The sequence below is a fragment of the Nerophis ophidion genome, linkage group LG19 (genome assembly GCF_033978795.1).
Source record: "Nerophis ophidion isolate RoL-2023_Sa linkage group LG19, RoL_Noph_v1.0, whole genome shotgun sequence".
Lineage (NCBI taxonomy): Eukaryota > Metazoa > Chordata > Actinopteri > Syngnathiformes > Syngnathidae > Nerophis > Nerophis ophidion.
Window position 1 is genome coordinate 4,013,049 of NC_084629.1, and position 18,955 is coordinate 4,032,003.

Sequence of the window (18,955 nt, forward strand, 5' to 3'; positions counted from 1 at the left end):
GAAAACAGCAGGACACAACTGCCCTGTGTTTAGTTGTCTGGCTCGTCCACAATCCCAGGTGGTTTCAACCCTTCAAGCTAATGTCAGACAGCTCTGACAGCATCTGAGAGGAGTAGACCATGACTAAGTAATATTCAAGACCCCCTTGAGTTGCTCACAGTGTGCTTCATTTCTGTTCCAGACTGTGACGACAGTGAGACCCTGCAGAGATATGTGGCATTAGGGATTTATGCCAACTTGACTCACACACATTATCAATCAATCAATCAATGTTTATTTATATAGCCCCAAATCACAAATGTCTCAAAGGACTGCACAAATCATTACGACTACAACATCCTGGGAAGAACCCACAAAAGGGCAAGGAAAACTCACACCCAGTGGGCAGGGAGAATTCACATCCAGTGGGACGCCAGTGACAATGCTGACTATGAGAAACCTTGGAGAGGACCTCAGATGTGGGCAACCCCCCCACTCTAGGGGACCGAAAGCAATGGATGTCGAGCGGGTCTAACATGATACTGTGAAAGTTCAATCCATAGTGGCTCCAACACAGCCGCGAGAGTTCAGTTCAAGCGGATCCAAGACAGTAGCGAGAGTCCCGTCCACAGGAAACCATCTCAAGTGGATCAGCAGCGCAGAGACGTCCCCAACCGATACAGGCGAGCGGTCCATCCTGGGTCTCGACTCTGGACAGCCAGTACTTCATCCATGGTCATCGGACCGGACCCCCTCCACAAGGGAGGGGGGGACATAGGACTACAACATTATACTGGATTTACATATAAACAACATCATAGCCCATTTCCAGCATGTACACCATTTTCCGTTACAAAGGGTGCCAAAAAACCGTGAAATGGAGGCGTCAAATGCACTTTAAGTAAAACAATTTGGAAAACTGAACAAATATTTCAGACAAAATAAGCATCATGGCCTACTTTTAACTTATTCGTCACGTTTTACAATGATGAATTTCTTTTTAGACGTGTTTAACATGATTTATGCTGGAAAAAGATGTCGCCAAAATGAGCATTGCCATTAAAGTTAAGAAAAAAAAACTTATTTTTTTACCTCTTAATATTAACAATGGTTAATGGGAACGGTTATAAAATCATCAAAAATAATTGGTGTTAAAAAGGGGGCAGATAAATATAAGAATATTATTCTTCCATCTGCTCCTTTCTGATCATGGAAATGTATAAGAAAGAAAAACAAAAAAAACAATGTTAGTGTCAATTGTACGTGGCTTGTAAATATGCATTTTCATGAAAGGAATAAAAATAAATGATGATGATGATGAACAATGGTTAACTTCCTGTTGTTACACTATGTCGGGGGGTCAGCAAACCGCGGCTCTAGAGCTGCATGCGGCTCTTTGGCGCCGCCCTAGTGGCTCCCTGTACCTCTTTCAGAAATGTGTGAAAATTGACAAAGATGAAGAAAAACATTTTTTTTTGCAGGAGAACAAACATGACAAAAACCTTATTAATTGTTTAAATTCTACATGCTTCACTGATGAGTATTTGGCAAACATTGTTTTGTCCTTCTAATATCAGCGATCCATGAACTCATCGTAGTTTGTTTACATGTACAACTTTCTCCGACGCTGCCACAGAAAGACGTGTTTTATGACACACTTTATTCCTCTCATTTTGTCTACCAAATGTTTTATGCTGTGCGTAAATGCACAAAGATGAGCTTTGTTGATTTTATTGATTTGCTGGAGGGCTTAACAGGGATATTTGGTCAATCCATGGCTGCCAGCTAATCAATACTAGCATGCTTTTTAGGAATGGCTGTGGAAGAGGGGTTAGTGCGTCTGCCTCACAATACAAAGTTCCTGCAGTCCTGGGTTCAAATCCAGGCTCAGGATCTTTCTGTGTGGAGTTTGCATGTTCTCCCCGTGAATGCGTGGGTTCCTTCCGGGTACTCCGGCTTCCTCCCACTTCCAAAAACATGCACCTGGGGATAGGTTGATTGGCAACACTAAATTGGCCCTAGTGTGTGAATGTGAGTGTGAATGTTGTCTGTCTGTCTGTGTTGGCCCTGCGATGAGGTGGCGACTTGTCCAGGGTGTACCCCGCCTTCCGCCCGATTGTAGCTGAGATAGGCGCCAACACCCCACGCGACCCAAAAAGGGAATAAGCGGTAGAAAATGGATGGCTGTATGTACATGTATCATGATGCCTCGTTTCTAGGTATATTTGAGCTCATTTAATTGCCTATGTCTTCTGTGTATTAAATTTACATTTGCATGTCTCGTGACACATTATCTGTATGTGATATTGGCTGCATTTCTCATAGTTGTTTGTGTGCCATGTTGTTCCAGACCCCAGCAAACTTTACCCAGCTTTCCAAAGATTGGAATAAATCCATTAGAAGAAGACAGCCTGCCGTTTCCTTTAACTTGGACACACATCTATACCTTCGGTCGTTCTGAGCCAGGCATTTCCATAAGTTACCTCATCCTGTGAGAAACCTCCATTTTACTAATGTTGCAAAAATGTGTCGAATAAAAAATGAAATGCAACATTTCTGTCAACCAAGATTTGCGTCAGCCTTTGATAGTAGGCTAATAAAGCTAATATAGCATACTTGCCAACCCTCACGATTTTCCTGGGGGACTCCTAAATTTCAGTGCCCCTCCCAAAAATCTCCCGAGGCAATCATTCTCCCAATTTCCACCCGGACAACAATATTGGGGGCGTGCCTTAAAGGCACTGCCTTTACCGTCCTCTCTCACCTGAAAAGGAGACTATTATATATGTCTCCGTTATCCATCGGTTTATCTACAACCCATAAAGTAGGCAGGCACGGAGCTATTTCTCAGCGTGTGTTTATTCCACCCGCCACGTTAATACACTGCCACACAACATCCAGATTCCCATCATGCATTGCTTCAAAACTACAGCAAGGACTAAATGACTAAAAACATAACAGAGACGAAACAGAAGAACGAAGAAGAGACATGGTGACGACGAGTAAGAAGAAGAAATACGCTTGCAAGTTCCAAAATGATTGGAAAAAATCATTTCAGTTCATCCAGGACAGCTTGAAGGGGAAGGGGTATGCTGCCTGCAAATTTTGTTGATCAGACTTCTCCATTGACCACGGTGGCCGACTGGATTAATCATTATATATATATATATATATATATATATATATATATATATATATATATCTCAATCAATCGTTTACTTATATAGCCCTAAATCACTAGTGTCTCAAAGGTATATATATATATATACATACATATTAGGGGTGGGCAAATTAGTGTGTTAATTATGAGTTAACTCATCAATCTATTAACGCCGACAATTATTTTATCGCACATTTGCGTATGTTGTTTACATGCTTTTATTTTGTTAACGCCTTTTCTTAACAAGATGGCGTCGCCCGGTGTCGAGGGTCTCTTGGTAAAGATGGAACATTTGGCAAAAATACCGGACAATTCTGCAAATTTCATGGCTGGCTTACAGCGTGGTCACTCCGGGATCACTTACGACCGCCAGACAATTCTGGATGTGGATAGATCGGGCCGTTTTGGACTGAATGAGGCGTGCTTGCTAGAGCGGCTAGCTAGCATGGGAATACTTTGCCGGCTACATCCAGCGGCCTGTGAAGCAGCGGAGTATATGTGTTGTCCGTCTATTTATGAATAATGCAGACCAGGTTTGTTGGCTGAGTTCTTAACGTTTGCTTTCAGCGCGTGCATATCACAACATACAAGATGCCGTCATGGCAACACAACCTATACCGGGCTACCACGCATGCTCGTCACTCCTGTTGCATGCTGGGTAGGGTAGTTATTTTATTCCCTGGCGCATACCATCACAATATAGTACCATGTATATGATGCGTTCAGTTTATCAAAGCACCAAGCAAGCAAACAATCGGAAAATTCCCATCATATCAATTCCTAGATATGGTCATAATTATTTTAAGTGCACTACGCAGAATAAACACAACATTATTAATATTGCTACTACGGATAATTTGATCAAAAATTCCCAAAAAAACAGCCCACTACCTATAATATAGGTTTTTTAAACATAAGATCCCTGTTAAAAAAATGTTTCTGCTGTTACCTCAGAAATTGCCTGTTCAGATGTTATGATTGTGGCTCAGAGATTTGTATGTAGATTATATTTATTTTCCATAACAAACAGGATAACTTAAATACCCTGGCAGTGGTAGTAATAAGCTTAAATGTTCGTATTTACATTTTTTGAGTTGATTTTCATAAAATATGCTATTTAACTGCTACTGTTTAACAAGGACTGATTTAAATTGTGTTTGTACAACAAATGTTTTTTGCGCTTTTGTTCATGTGGGAGAATATTCCAATAAAGGTGCACTACACACTACTTTTGAATTCATTATTGGGCTTTGCGTATACAATGCAGTTAATCGCGATTAATCGGAGAAATAGTGCGATTAACTTCGATTAAAATTCTTAATCGTTGCCCAGCCCTATATATATATATATATATATATATATATATATATATATATATATATATATACAGTATATAAGAAATACTGGAAAATATATACACCCCCCGCCACACCCCCTCCCCATCTCCTGAATTCAGAGGTCTCATCATGTGTTGCCTTCATTATAACACTTAACATTTTTCATATTTTGCGGCTCCAGACAGATTTTTTCTGTTGTATTTTTGGTCCATTATTGCTCTTTCAACATCTTGGGTTGCCGACCCCTGCACGATGTTGACAGTTAAAAGGGACAAAATGTTAACTAAAAGGTTTTGTAATGCTCAGCTTGACCACAAAATGTATTGTTGGATGATTGAAACCATTTAGAGGTCAACCAGCCTTTCACAACAAATATTGTAATACTGTGGAGGTGCACTTTTTGGCACTGTTACGTTAGGGCTCCAACTACATGGTAATCTAGGACAGTGGTTCTCAAATGGGGGCACGTGAAATTTTTTTAAAATATTCTAAAAGTAGCAACAACTCCAAAATCCTTTATAAATATATTTATTGAATAATAATTAATGTATGTTCATAAACTGTGAAAATAAATGCAACAATGCAATATTCAGTGTTGATAGCTAGCTTTTTTGTGAACATGTTCCATAAATGGGCTTCACGGTGGCAGAGGGGTTAGTGCGTCTGCCTCACAATACGAAGGTCTTGCAGTCCTGGGTTCAAATCCAGGCTCGGGATCTTTCTGTGTGGAGTTTGCATGTTCTCCCCGTGAATGCGTGGGTTCCCTCCGGGTACTCCGGCTTCCTCCCACTTCCAAAGACATGCACCTGGGGATAGGTTGATTGGCAACACTAAATTGGCCCTAGTGTGTGAATGTGCGTGTGAATGTTGCCTGTCTATCTGTGCTGGCCCTGTGATGAGGTGGCGACTTGTCCAGGGTGTACCCCGCCTTCCGCCCGATTGTAGCTGAGATAGGCGCCAGCGCCCCCCGCAAGGGAGAAAGCGGTAGAAATGGATGGATGGATGGATGGAAAACATAAGAAACAATAAAAAAAAAAGCATTTGGAGAGCGCAGATCTCTACTAGGTCCAACCTCCTAATGTTAAAAAAGCCCTGAATCCAGACTGTGATCCAGATCACCCCCAAAAAGTAATCCCTTGTCCCTTATCCCATATATTAGCTCGGTTGGTAGAGTGGCCGTGCCAGCAACTTGAGGGTTGCAGGTTCGATTCCCGCTTCCGCCACCCTAGTTACTGCCATTGTGTCCTTGGGCCAGACACTTTACCCACCTGCTCCCAGTGCCACCCACACTGGTTTAAATGTAACTTAGATATTGGCTTTCACTTTGTAAAGTGCTTTGAGTCACTAGAGAAAAGTGCTATATAAATATAATTCACTAATTCACTATTTTCTGGAAGTTCAATCAAAACGTGCCCAAAGCGCCCCCCGCGACCCCGAAAGGGAATAAGCGGTAGAAAATGGATGGATGGATGGATGGATGTTCCATAAATATTGTTGTAAAAGATTTATTTTTTTGTGGAGAAATGTTTAGAATTAAGTTCATGAATTCAGATGGATCTCTATTACAATTCCCAAAAAGGGCTCTTTAAGTTGATGATTACGTCTGTGTAGGAATATTTATTTATAACTGAATCACTTGTTTGTTTTTCAACAAGTTTTTAGGTATTTTTATATCTTTTTTCCCAAATAGTTCAAGAAAGACCACTACAAATGAGCAATATTTTGCACTGTTATACAATTTAATAAATCAGAAACGAATGACATAGTGCTGTATTTTACTTATTTATCTCTTTTTTTTTCAACCAAAAATGCTTTGCTCTGATTAGAGGGACTTGAAATAAAAAAATGTTCAGAGGGGGTACATCACTGAAAAAAGGTTGAGAACCACTGTCCTAGGGGTAGAGCAAGACTCGGTTGACTGTTGACCGTGAATCAACCCTTCCGTACAAAACAGGGAAAACAATGAAAAGAAAGAAAAAGAAACATGATCAGGACTTCAAAACAGTCGAGACAAAGAGCGCAGAGCAGACAAAGTGCACAAGAAACACAGTGGAGGCACGATGGGAAGTATTGTACCTCACCTTTGACAGGAAGCTGCACTGTGCTGTTCAGGTTACAAAGGTGCCCGAAGCAGCATTCCACAATCTGGTCCCTGGAAGGTGGGGTCTTGCAGGTCATGGTGCTCTGCTCATAGACATTAAAACAACCTTTCTGGTACATCAGGGAGCCCCCGTTGACCGTGAGAGATGAGAAACACTGGCTTCCCATGCAGCGATTCCCGGTGGCACAGGAGCTGCCCTCACACACACACTCGTGCTTCTCTTTGACGATGGGCTTCACTTCTTCTGCTAAAAAAAAACAAAAAAAAACGTTATTGCTACATGAACAATCTTAATGTTCACGACATCTGCACAAGCTTGTCAAATAGAAACAAAGGAGCTTGACTAATTTATGATCGACGTTGTCAGAATAATATAAGGTGTCAGCATGACGCAGGGAAGTTTGACACAGCTCTCGTATTGTAAATGCAGTGTACAAAGGCACCTTTCTCCGGAGCTTGCACGGTGACGTTCATGTTACACAGATGGCCCTGGCAGCACTTGACAACGTAGGCCGACGAGGGCGACGTGGCGCAGGTGGCTCGGCCCACGTCGTCGTCCCTCAGGCAGCCCTTCTGTTGGACGGCGGTGCCGTCGATCACCTTCAGGGAGGAAAAGCAATGCTGGCCGACGCATCGCTGACCGGGCTCACACGGGGTGCCCCTGCACACGCAATCCTGCTCTTGGAGGACTGGTCTGCCCGCAGACACTGCTACATCTGATGAAGAGAAGGGGAGATAAGCAGGGAACCGTTAGAGCAATAACATTACTATCATATTATAGTAACTGGCATTCAATTAGAAGTGAAAAGCCTTTTGCAGGCCAATGTTACAAAGGATACTTCTATATCTAAAACCAGACCAAAATGTGTTTTTTCAACAAATTTCAATTTGTGGCGCCCCTCATTGGTTGTGCTCCAAATTATTAGGAAGAAATGAAAGCATACATGTGATAAATATATGCTAAAAGTGATAAAATCAAAAGACTAGGGGTGTAACGGTACACAAAAATTTCGGTTCGGTACCAACCTCGGTTTAGAGGTCACGGTTCGGTTCATTTTCGGTACAGTAAGAAAACAACAAAATACAAATTCCATCCATCATCTTCCGCTTATCCGAGGTCGGGTCGCGGGGGCAACAGCCTAAGCAGGGAAACCCAGACTTCCCTCTCCCCAGCCACTTCGTCCAGCTCTTCCCGGGGGATCCCGAGGCGTTCCCAGGCCAGCCGGGAGACATAGTCTTCCCAACGTGTCCTGGGTCTTCCCCGTGGCCTCCTACCGGTTGGACATGCCCTAAACACCTCCCTAGGGAGGCGTTCAGGTGAGTGAGGGAAGAGTGGATCGTGAGATCGACAGGCGGATCGGTGCGGCGTCTTCAGTAATGCGGACGTTGTACCGGTCCGTTGTGGTGAAGAAGGAGCTGAGCCGGAAGGCAAAGCTCTCAATTTACCGGTCCATCTACGTTCCCATCCTCACCTATGGTCATGAGCTTTGGGTCATGACCGAAAGGATAAGATCACGGGTACAAGCGGCCCAAATGAGTTTCCTCTCCCTTAGAGATAGGGTGAGAAGCTCTGCCATCCGGGAGGAACTCAAAGTAAAGCCGCTGCTCCTCCACATGGAGAGGAGCCAGATGAGGTGGTTCGGGCATCTGGTCAGGATGCCACCCGAACGCCTCCCGAGGGAAGAAAATACAAATTGTTTTGTTATTTATTTACCAAATTAGTAAACAATGGCTTTATCCTTTTAACAATGGGAACACTATAATAATTCTGCCCACGTTAATCCACATTAAACTGCCTCAAGTTGTTGCTTTGATTAAATAAAATGACAAAACCTTTCTTCTACATATAAAAAGTGCAACATTGAACAGTTTCCATTGAAACTCATCATGCTTTATTTATTACAGCATTTGGGAAGCCTGTAGTTGACTTTTATTATGTAAATGTATTTTCATCAACATGTGATAGCAGGGAACCTGCTATTCAAAACTAGGCTGCTACATTACTAATGATTCATGTAACTATAGCTGAAAAATAGTACAATTGCAATAGGAGAGACTATTCATCCCTAAACACAATGGAATTTAATGAAATAACACACACACACACACACACACACACACGCACGCACGCACGCACGCACGCACACACACACACACACACACACACACACACACACACACACACACACACACACACACACACACACACACAGAGGATAACCTGCAGATGCATTTGTAACGATAAAGTCACAGAAATCACAAAGGTGAGTTTTGTTGATGTTGACTGCCAGCTAATTGATGCTAACATGCTACGCTAATCGATGCTAACATGCTATTTACCGGCGGTGCTAAAGCAGACATGGCACAGAGATGTATGGATAACCTGCAGATGCATTTGCAACTATATTACGTTTCCTTCCACCCACATTTAATGCGAAACAAACACTTACCAATCGACGGATTTAAGTTGCTCCAGTGTCACAAGATGCGAAAGTCCTGATCGTTTGGTCCGCACATTTTACCGGCGATGCTAACGCAGCTATTTGGCCATGCTATGACTATGAATAGCGTCAATAGCTATTCGCTCAATAACTTCAGTTTCTTCTTCAATACTTTCATACTCCAACCATCCGTTTCAATACATGCGTAATCTGTTGAATCGCTTAAGTCGCTGAAATCCGAGTTTGAATCCGAACTAATGTCACTATATCTTGTTGTGGTATTCCCATTGGTTTTTTACATTGGCAGCACTGTGTGACGTCACAGAGAAATGGCCAGTGCAGGGGTGGGCATTACGTCGATCGCGATCGACTGGTCGATCTCGGAGGGTGTGTCAGTCGATCTCAAGCCAGGCATTAAAAAATATACATAAAAATGGGCAATCATCAATCATACCAAGACTTCACTTTCGTCAGTTGTTTGACATTCTCGGCACCCGAGGATCTTGTGGGATTACGCTGGCTGCTGCGAGCTCATATTTAAGAAAAAAATCACTAACAGGGCGGACGCAGAGAAACACATTTTATTTCTAGAGACTCCGTACCTACTGTCAAAACTCTAAAGACCGACTGCACACTTCCTGTCTTCACCATAAAAGACCTGTTTCATCCTGCCTGTGCTAACAAAATAAGAGTCTCAGAAAGCTAGCAAGCTACGGAGTTTGATGCCAATGTATTTCTCCCCCGCCCTCAGCGACCGCTTTCTCACTTGCTTGCCCACCCGCACACTCACTGACGTCACTCACCTGCTGCCAGACATTAAAGGGCCACACACATATGCTACTCTCATAACAAAGTGTTTAAAAAGGAGTATGCAAGTTGGACAAATGAGATGCCAAATCCAACCACTTTCATGTGGTATTGGACAGAAAGGAGGACTTTTTTTTCTCCTCCATTTGAAAATGCGGACGTTATCAGCACCACTGTCTAATTCCAATCAATGCAAGTCATCAGAATCAGGTAATACACCAACTTATATTCTTGTCTTCATGAAAGAAAGGAATCTATGTGTGTTAAACATGCTTGTATTATCATTAAACACCATTAACTTGTTAACAAAAATGTCTCTTTCATAAATAAATAATTATAAATAGGAATGAGGTAGATCTCCTCGACTTGGTCAATTGAAAAGTAGCTCACCTGCAGAAAAAGTGTGAGCGCCCCTGTGAGCGTTCCCTTTGCAGAGAACGAAAATAAGGCACTTTAAAGCTTTATTTAGGGATATTCCGAGACCGGTAAAATTTTGAAAAAAATTTCAAAAAATACAACAAGCCACCGGGAACTGATTTTTATTGTTTTTAACCCTTTTGAAATTGTGATAATGTTCCCCTTTAAGAATTTGCTGTACAAATGTTTGTCTCCCAAGTTTTGAACTGAACTCATGGGTGGTATGGTGTCATTCCCAGGCCCCGGGACATGAGTTAAGTTCAAGTTAAAGTACCAATGATTGTCACACACACACTAGGTGTGGTGAAATGTGTCCTCTGCGTTTGACACATCCCCTTGATCACCCCCTGGGAAGTGAGGGGAGCAGTGAGCAGCAGCGGTGCCGTGCCCGGGAATCATTTATGGTGATTTAACCCCCAATTCCAACCCCTGATGCTGAGTGCCAAGCAGGGAGGCAATTGGTCCCAATTGTTTTTATAGTCTTTGATATGACTCGGCTGGGGTTTGAACTCCCAACTTACCGATCTCAGGGCGGACACTAGGCCACTGAGTAAATAGCACTGCCTTGATGTATGCACTGAATATAGCCCTGGTTATTAAAATGTAAACCCAACCAATGGACTTTATGTATTTGTATACTCATTTGTATACTGTAGCCTTTAAATAGACTCCCTTTTTAGACCAGATGATCTGCTGTTTCTTTTCTTTTTCTTCTATGTCCCACTCTCCCCTGTGGAGGGGGTCCGGTGTGTATCGGCTGGGGACATCTCTGCGCTGCTGATCCGCCTCCGCTTGGGATGGTTTCCTGCTGGCTCCGCTGTGAACGGGACTCTCGCTGCTGAGTTGGATCCGCTTTGGACTGGACTCTCGCGACTGTGTTGGATCCATTGTGGATTGAACTTTCACAGTATCATGTTAGACCCGCTCGACATCCATTGCTTTCCTCCTCTCTAAGGTTCTCATAGTCATTATTGTCACAGACGTCCCACTGGGTGTGAGTTTTCCTTGCCCTTATGTGGGCCTACCGAGGATGTCGTGGTGGTTTGTGCAGCCCTTTGAGACACTAGTGATTTAGGGCTATATAAGTAAACATTGATTGATTGATTGATTGATTGTCAGAAAATGCATGTCTTGCCAAGTTTTCACCCTTTTTGTGTGCAGCGGTTCATGAGTAAAATAGTTACGCCCTATTGTCCCGATTTTTTCACATTACTGTAACTCACCTTTAACCACAGGCTGCAGAGACACGTTCATGTTGCACAAATCTCCAAAGCAGCACTCCACCGCAAGCTCGGTAGTTGGTGAAATCCCACACTTGAGTGACCCTTCTTGATTACCCACAATGCAGCCCTTCTGACGCACCCGAGTCCCGTTTAGTAAGGAGAGGGATGTGAAGCACTGCAGGCCAAAACACCGGTCGCCATTGCTGCACGATGACCCGTCGCACAAGCATTCCGAGATTCCCGGATCGCTTTCATCTATATGGAAAACAGACATTTTGCATTGTTTAGCAGAGGCTTTTAACTATGCATCTATTTTAAAACACAATTTACACTGCATTCTGAACGTGTGGACCACCGCAGTTGTCCAAAAAACAAACAAAAAAACCCGCGAGACAGCAGATTAGACAGACTGAGAAGGGAGTGGAGAGACTGTTGAATGATCAGTCTGTGCATGTAAGACGCTAGAGGGGCACAGGGACAGACATAGAGCCTGAGACTGTGTGTGTGTGTGTGTGTGTGTGTGTGTGTGTGTGTGTGTGTTTACACAAAACCAAGCAGCTATCGTTAGCCAAAGGGCTACATTAAAGAAGATAATGTCTTTTAATCCTGGTAGAAGAACCCCTCCCTTCTTGGCTTAACAGACGGTCTGTCTAAAATCTGATTTGAAAAGCTGTGTTTTTGCAGTGAAGGACTAGAGGGGAAGCCCTTACCTTTCAAGCCAGCGCAGGCAGGGACCAAAGCGATCAAAATCAAAAGAAACATCTGGCCAGCTGTCATAATGAACCTGGATGGGAAGGAAATACAAAGATACTTTAGTGTATGTCTAAAATATAGTACTTTATAATGGCGCTTATGACAACAAAAATACAAGAACAGTAGTAGAGTAACATGGCTATTTTTTGACCAATCCTAGGGCAATTTTGCAGAGGGACACTCTTTATTGTTTTCAGCAAAGGAGTCAAAACCAAGTTTTAAAAATGCTCCAGTGAAGTGGGACTTGTGCCATTCCTGTTGTCTTGGCAACAAGGCATGAGTGGCAAGCAATGGGGAGACCGGCGCTCTCTTATTGGCTGCCTGGGTCCGTGCATGAGTGTGTGTTGGAGGGACAGGCTGCTTGCCACTGAGGGGAGAGGAGCAGACAGACGTGAGAGGAGAAGGAGGCGGAGGAGAGCACTGTGGGGAGAATTAGCGTGGGTGCCCAAATAGTGTCCTCTTTGGAGGGCTGCAGACTGTCTAATCCTTCAATATTTAATGCGGCTGTAGTAACGTTTTTGTTTGTTTGTCTTCCCTTTACACTCCTACTCACTAGGCTTTTCAAGATAAACATGACATGGATTTTTTTTTTTTGTGGAGACATCATAGCCTGCGGCGCGCTGTGGTTATGCCCTTCTGAGCACCAGGGCCGTTAGCTGGAAGAATGTGCGCACCACCAGACACCTTGAACCCCACCCGTCCCGAGCCTTTGTGCCCGTCTTCCAGACATAAATGATTAAGCGCGTAATGTTAGCATTGGCTTACCAGCTGCGTCTGTGTGGGCCGCTCGCACAGACCACATGCTGCTCCTTTAATCGGAACACAAAACACAGATAATCGGTCTGCTCCCCCAGTTGGACCAGGGGACGTGGAGCACAATAGGCAGGAGGTGCAAAAGGAGGCATAGCCAGGGGGTAACCGGGGGACAGTAGGTCAGAGGAGGGGGGCAGGGAATGGGGTCAGGGTTGGCCGCTGGGGAGGGAAGTGGGACAAAAGAGGTGTCGGTGCCCACGGGGAAGAGGGACACCTTCCTGGCAGAGGCGTGACACAGGCACAAGCAGGTTTCTAGAAAAGTCGGGAACCCAGCTTTGCGAATTGGGAAATATTTTTCTGTTTTTCAGTTGTGTCCTGAGCGAGACACTTCACCCTTGCTCCTGATGGGTGCTGGTTGGCGCCTTGCATGGCAGCTCCCTCCATCAGTGTGTGAATGTGTGTGTGAATGGGTAAATGTGGAAGTAGTGTCAAAGCGCTTTGAGTACCTTGAAGGTAGAAAAGCGCTATACAAGTACAACCCATTTATTTATTTATTTATAACTCTGCAAAACAATAAAGGGATTGTTTTGCGTTGCATCACTAAGACTGAACATTAATTAATGGGGCATTGTAAAAATCAGAGAAAGTTGAGCTATAGAGGGGCAAAAAAGTATTTAGTCAGCCACAGATTGTGCAAGTTCTCCCACTTAAAATGATGACAGAGGTCTGTCATTTTCATCATAGGTACACTTCAACTGTGAGAGACAGAATGGGGAAAAAAAAATCCAGGAATTAACAATGTAGGAATTTTAAAGAATTTATTTTGAAATGATGGTGGAAAATAAGTATTTGGTCAACCATTCAAAGCTCTCACTGATGGAAGGAGGTTTTGGCTCAAAATCTCACGATACATGGCCCCATTCATTCTTTCCTTAAAACGGATCAATCGTCCTGTCCCCTTAGCAGAAAAACAGCCCCAAAGCATGATGTTTCCACCCCCATGCTTCACAGTAGGTATGGTGTTCTTGGGATGCAACTCAGTATTCTTCTTCCTCCAAACACGACGAGTTGAGTTTATACCAAAATGGATACATGGATGATACAGCTGAGGATTTGGAGAATGGCATGTGGTCAGATGAAACCAAAATACAACTTTTTGGTATAAACTCAACTCGTCGTGTTTGGAGGAAGAAGAATACTGAGTTGCATCCCAAGAACACCATGCTGTAGGTTTGATGAAAATCCGCCCTTAACTTCATGAGGTATAGCGGAATGAAAGAAAAGGAGTGAATAAACCCCTGTCTCCACCATTTTTGTCTCTGCAGGGCTGCTACAGTACACACACACACACACACACACCGAAGTTGAAGATCATAACATCGATGTATGGTAATGTCGTATAAACTCTGGCGATCACATAAATATAACCGAGTAAAATATAATACATTAAGGCTTCCGGTCGCGAGATATAGACGATACACGGTATAAATTATATACATTCTGCCGACAATAAAGCTTTTAACACTATTGCCTTACTGTGATAATGCGTATTAACGACACATTCCAATAGCGTCTCGCAAATTTGACAGCAACAAACAAACAAACAAAGGCATCTTCAAGTGGCTAATGCCCAACCAAAGTGTGAATTTTTTAAATCACTAATCCTTGCCTCCATGGCGGCAAATAACCTACAATTCTTCAAAGTTGCTATACGTGCTACTATGCTACACTACGGAAGAATATACAAAAACGCACAGACAAACGCAAATCTAGACCTTTTGAATGTACACAAGGGTGGGCGGATTAAGACAAATATTGACATTAATGATACCAAGTATAGTATTGCTTAATGGCCAATATTAATGGATTATTTTTAATTGTTACAAAATATTTTTTGTCACCTTGGTTATTGCTTAGAAATTCAGGAAAATAAGCTAATTGTACTTTTTGTTTTTGTTTAATTATGTTGCGCTAATATACATTTCGTATGTAATAAAAGGGACTAACTTGAATATTAAAATTTTAATAGTTCCACCGCCATCCTGTATTTTAGTCTGATTATATTTGTCATCAAAAATGTAATCATTCAATGATCTTAAAAAATTTAAGAATCCGTAAAAGCATGGGTAAGGCCGATACTGCCCCTGAAAGTACCTGGTACTGGGTCAATACCCACATGTGTACAGTAGTATTGTCCAACAATGGAAAGTAGCCAAACAAAACAAGTGTCTAGTACATTTTGACTAAAGTACAAATAGATCCGCGTTAAAGCAGAAAGTATTATAGCAAATTCACAAGTAGATTAATGATAGTTTCAAGAAATAAATCAACTGGAAATTACACAATTGTGGGGCTGCATAGCTCGGTTGGTAGAGTGGCCGTGCCAGCAACTTGAGAGTTGCAGGTTCGATTCCCGCTTGTGCCATCCTAGTTACTGCCGTTGTGTCCTTGGGCAAGACACTTTACCCACTTGCTCCCAGTGCCACCCACAGTGGTTTAAATGTAACTTAGATATTGGGTGTCACTATGTAAAGCGCTTTGAGTCACTTGAGAAAAGCGCTATATAAATACAATTCACATTACATTACCACATACAGTCAATCACAGTTGAATTTTAGTTTCTGACCACAGAACTTTCCTCCAGAAGGTCTTATCTTTGTCCATGTGATGTCAGATGAAACAAAAAGCAATATGTTTGGAGGAGAAAAGGTGAGGCCTTTAATCCCAGGAACACCAGACCTACCATCAGGCATGGTGGTGGTAGTATTATCATGCTCTGGGCCTTTTGCTGCCAATGGAACTGGTGCTTTACAGAGAGTAAATGGGACAATGAAAAAGGAGGATTACCTCCAAATTCTTCAGGACAACCTAAAATCATCAGCACGGAGGTTGGGTCTTGGGCGCAGTTGGGTGTTCCAACAGGACAATGACCCCAAACATACGTCAAAAGTGGTATGGGAATGGCTAAATCATAAGGTTTTGGAACTTAAACGTGTGGACAATGCTGAACAAACAAATCCATGTCAGAAAAACCAACACATTTAGCTGAACTGCTCCAATTTTGTCAAGAATAGTGGTCCAAAAATTCAACCAGAAGCTTGTGAATGGCTCCCAAAAGCGCCTTATTGCAGTAAAACTTGCCAAGGGACATTTAACCAAGTATTAAAATCGCTGTATGTATACAGCAGATTTGGTCACATTTTCATTAGACCCACAGTAAATGTTTTTTTGTAACAAGTATGTGCTCCAATCATTCTATCACAAAAAAATAAGAGTTGTGTAAATTATTGGTAACTCAAGACAGCCATGACATTATGTTCTTTACAAGTGTATGTCAACTTTTGACCACGACTGTACATCAGTAGCTAAACTAAACCAAGTCATTTTGAAAGAGTTATATTATCATTTATATGCCAAATTATATATTCTGATATACCGTATTTCCTTGAATTGCCGCAGGGCATATAGTATGCGCCTGCCTTGAATTACTGCCGGGGTCAAACTCGCTTCGCAAAATAATTAGCGAATGCTTAGTATTACCGCCTGGTCAAACTCGCGACACTTCCCCTGTCATCATTTTCAAAATGGAGGAGGCTAATTTCAATACCGGTCATTTTAAATTGCATAAATCCATTCATCCATCATCTTCCGCTTATCCGAGGTCGGGTCGCGGGGGCAGCAGCCTAAGCAGGGAAGCCCAGACTTCCCTCTCCCCAGCCACTTCGTCTAGCTCTTCCCGGGGGATCCCGAGGCGTTCCCAGGCCAGCCGGGAGACATAGTCTTCCCAACGTGTCCTGGGTCTTCCCCGTGGCCTCCTACCAGCTGGACGTGCCCTAAACACATCCCTAGGGAGGCGTTCGGGTGGCATCCTGACCAGATGCCCGAACCACTTCATCTGGCTCCTCTCGATGTGGAGGAGCAGCGGCTTTACTTTGAGTTCCTCCCGGATGGCAGAGCTTCTCACCCTATCTCTAAGGGAGAGACCCGCCACCCGGCGGAGGAAACTCATTTGGGCCGCTTGTACCCGTGATCTTATCCTTTCGGTCATAACCCAAAGCTCATGACCATAGGTGAGGATGGGAACGTAGATCGACCGGTAAATTGAGAGCTTTGCCTTCCGGCTCAGCTCCTTCTTCACCACAACAGATCGATACAACGTCCGCATTACTGAAGACGCGGCACCGATCCGCCTGTCGATCTCACGATCCACTCTTCCCCCACTCGTGAACAAGACTCCTAGGTACTTGAACTCCTCCACTTGGGGCAGGGTCTCCTCCCCAACCCGGAGATGGCACTCCACCCTTTTCCGGGCGAGAACCATGGACTCGGACTTGGAGGTGCTGATTCTCATTCCGGTCGCTTCACACTCGGCTGCGAACCGATCCAGTGAGAGCTGAAGATCCCGGCCAGATGAAGCCATCAGGACCACATCATCTGCAAAAAGCAGAGACCTAATCCCGTGGCCACCAAACCGGAACCCCTCAACGCCTTGACTGCGCCTAGAAATTCTGTCCATAAAAGTTATGAACAGAATCGGTGACAAAGGACAGCCTTGGCGGAGTCCAACCCTCACTGGAAATGTGTCCGACTTACTGCCAGCAATGCGGAAGGGAAGAAGATTAAGAGCTATTCAGTAGGATTTAAGGTCCAAGCTTACATCACACTCAAAATTTTACTGCGTGCCTTTGGTAAGTGCCGGAGTGAAAATAGGTTTTAAAATAATTAGCGCATGTTTACTTTTACCGCATGGAGTGAGTAGAGGTTTTAAATTAATTAGCGCCCCGGCTGCAATTCAAGGAAATACGGTATATCAATATCACAAAAGGCTGCAATATATATCGCAAAATAGATTTTAGGCCATTAGCCCATCTCTACAAAAGATATTCTAATGTTTCTGTTGTCTGGAAAATTTTGGAGACATACAGTTCCACTGTCCAAGACATAATCTTGGGACACACTTTTTTACAGCAAGGGGATGAATGTTCAAACTTTGGACCAGAAGTGTACAGTCAAATCAAATCATTTTCAAATCAAATCAAATCCATCCTATCTTGCCGATTGTATTGTACCATATGTCCCGGCAAGAAATCTGCGTTCAAAGGACTCCGGCTTATTAGTGATTCCCAAAGCCCCAAAAAAGTCTGCGGGCTATAGAGCGTTTTCCGTTCGGGCTCCAGTACTCTGGAATGCCCTCCCGGTAACAGTTCGAGATGCCACCTCAGTAGAAGCATTTAAGTCTCACCTTAAAACTCATTTGTATACTCTAGCCTTTAAATAGACTCCCTTTTTAGACCAGTTGATCTGCCGTTTCTTTTCTTTTTCTTCTATGTCCCACTCTCCCTTGTGGAGGGGGTCCGGTCCGATCCGGTGGCCATGTACTGCTCGCCCGTGTATCGGCTGGGGACATCTCTGCGCTGCTGATCCGCCTCCGCTTGGGATGGTTTCCTGCTGGCTCCGCTGTGAACGGGACTCTCGCTGCTGTGTTGGATCCGCTTTGGACTGGACTCTCGCGACTGTGTTGGATCCATTATGGATTGAACTTTCACAGTATCATGTTAGACCCGCTCGACATCCATTGCTTTCCTCCTCTCCAAGGTTCTCATAGTCATCATTGTCACCGACGTCCCACTGGGTGTGAGTTTTCCTTGCCCATATGTGGGCCTACCGAGGATGTCGTGGTGGTTTGTGCAGCCCTTTGAGACACTAGTGATTTAGGGCTATATAAGTAAACATTGATTGATTGATTGATTGATTTAGGTCGTCACTAAAACAGCCCAAAATTATACAATGCCGAAAACAGGATATGTACGGTATAGTTGACTTCTGTCGAGCGTTGATCCGAAAACAACATTTCAACTTAGGAACGCCTCATTTCATTTGCCAGACCCCCTTTTCTGTGATCCCACTTCAAAGAGTACCGAGATAACCACCGCTTCAAAGAGCTTAAGTGGTTCGGTGGCGATACTTAAACATGCCAGTGAAAT

General features: G+C 43.5%; 1 protein-coding gene across 2 annotated transcripts in view; it reads right to left on the minus strand.

Moving 5' to 3' along the window:
• Positions 1–18,955, minus strand: part of LOC133537885 (activin receptor type-1-like) — a 106,981-nt gene that overhangs the window by 41,866 nt on the left and 46,160 nt on the right. The window contains exons 2-5 of one of the 2 annotated variants that reach the window (XM_061879007.1): positions 12,176–12,249; positions 11,466–11,720; positions 7,021–7,293; positions 6,558–6,821 (exon numbers count right to left, since the gene is read on the minus strand). In XM_061879007.1, the coding sequence (XP_061734991.1) occupies positions 6,558–6,821; positions 7,021–7,293; positions 11,466–11,720; positions 12,176–12,242 (859 nt within the window). In that variant the 5' untranslated portion in view covers positions 12,243–12,249. Of the gene's footprint in view, positions 1–6,557; positions 6,825–7,020; positions 7,294–11,465; positions 11,721–12,175; positions 12,250–18,955 lie in introns of both variants that reach the window. The other variant, XM_061879006.1, reaches the window with a different exon arrangement.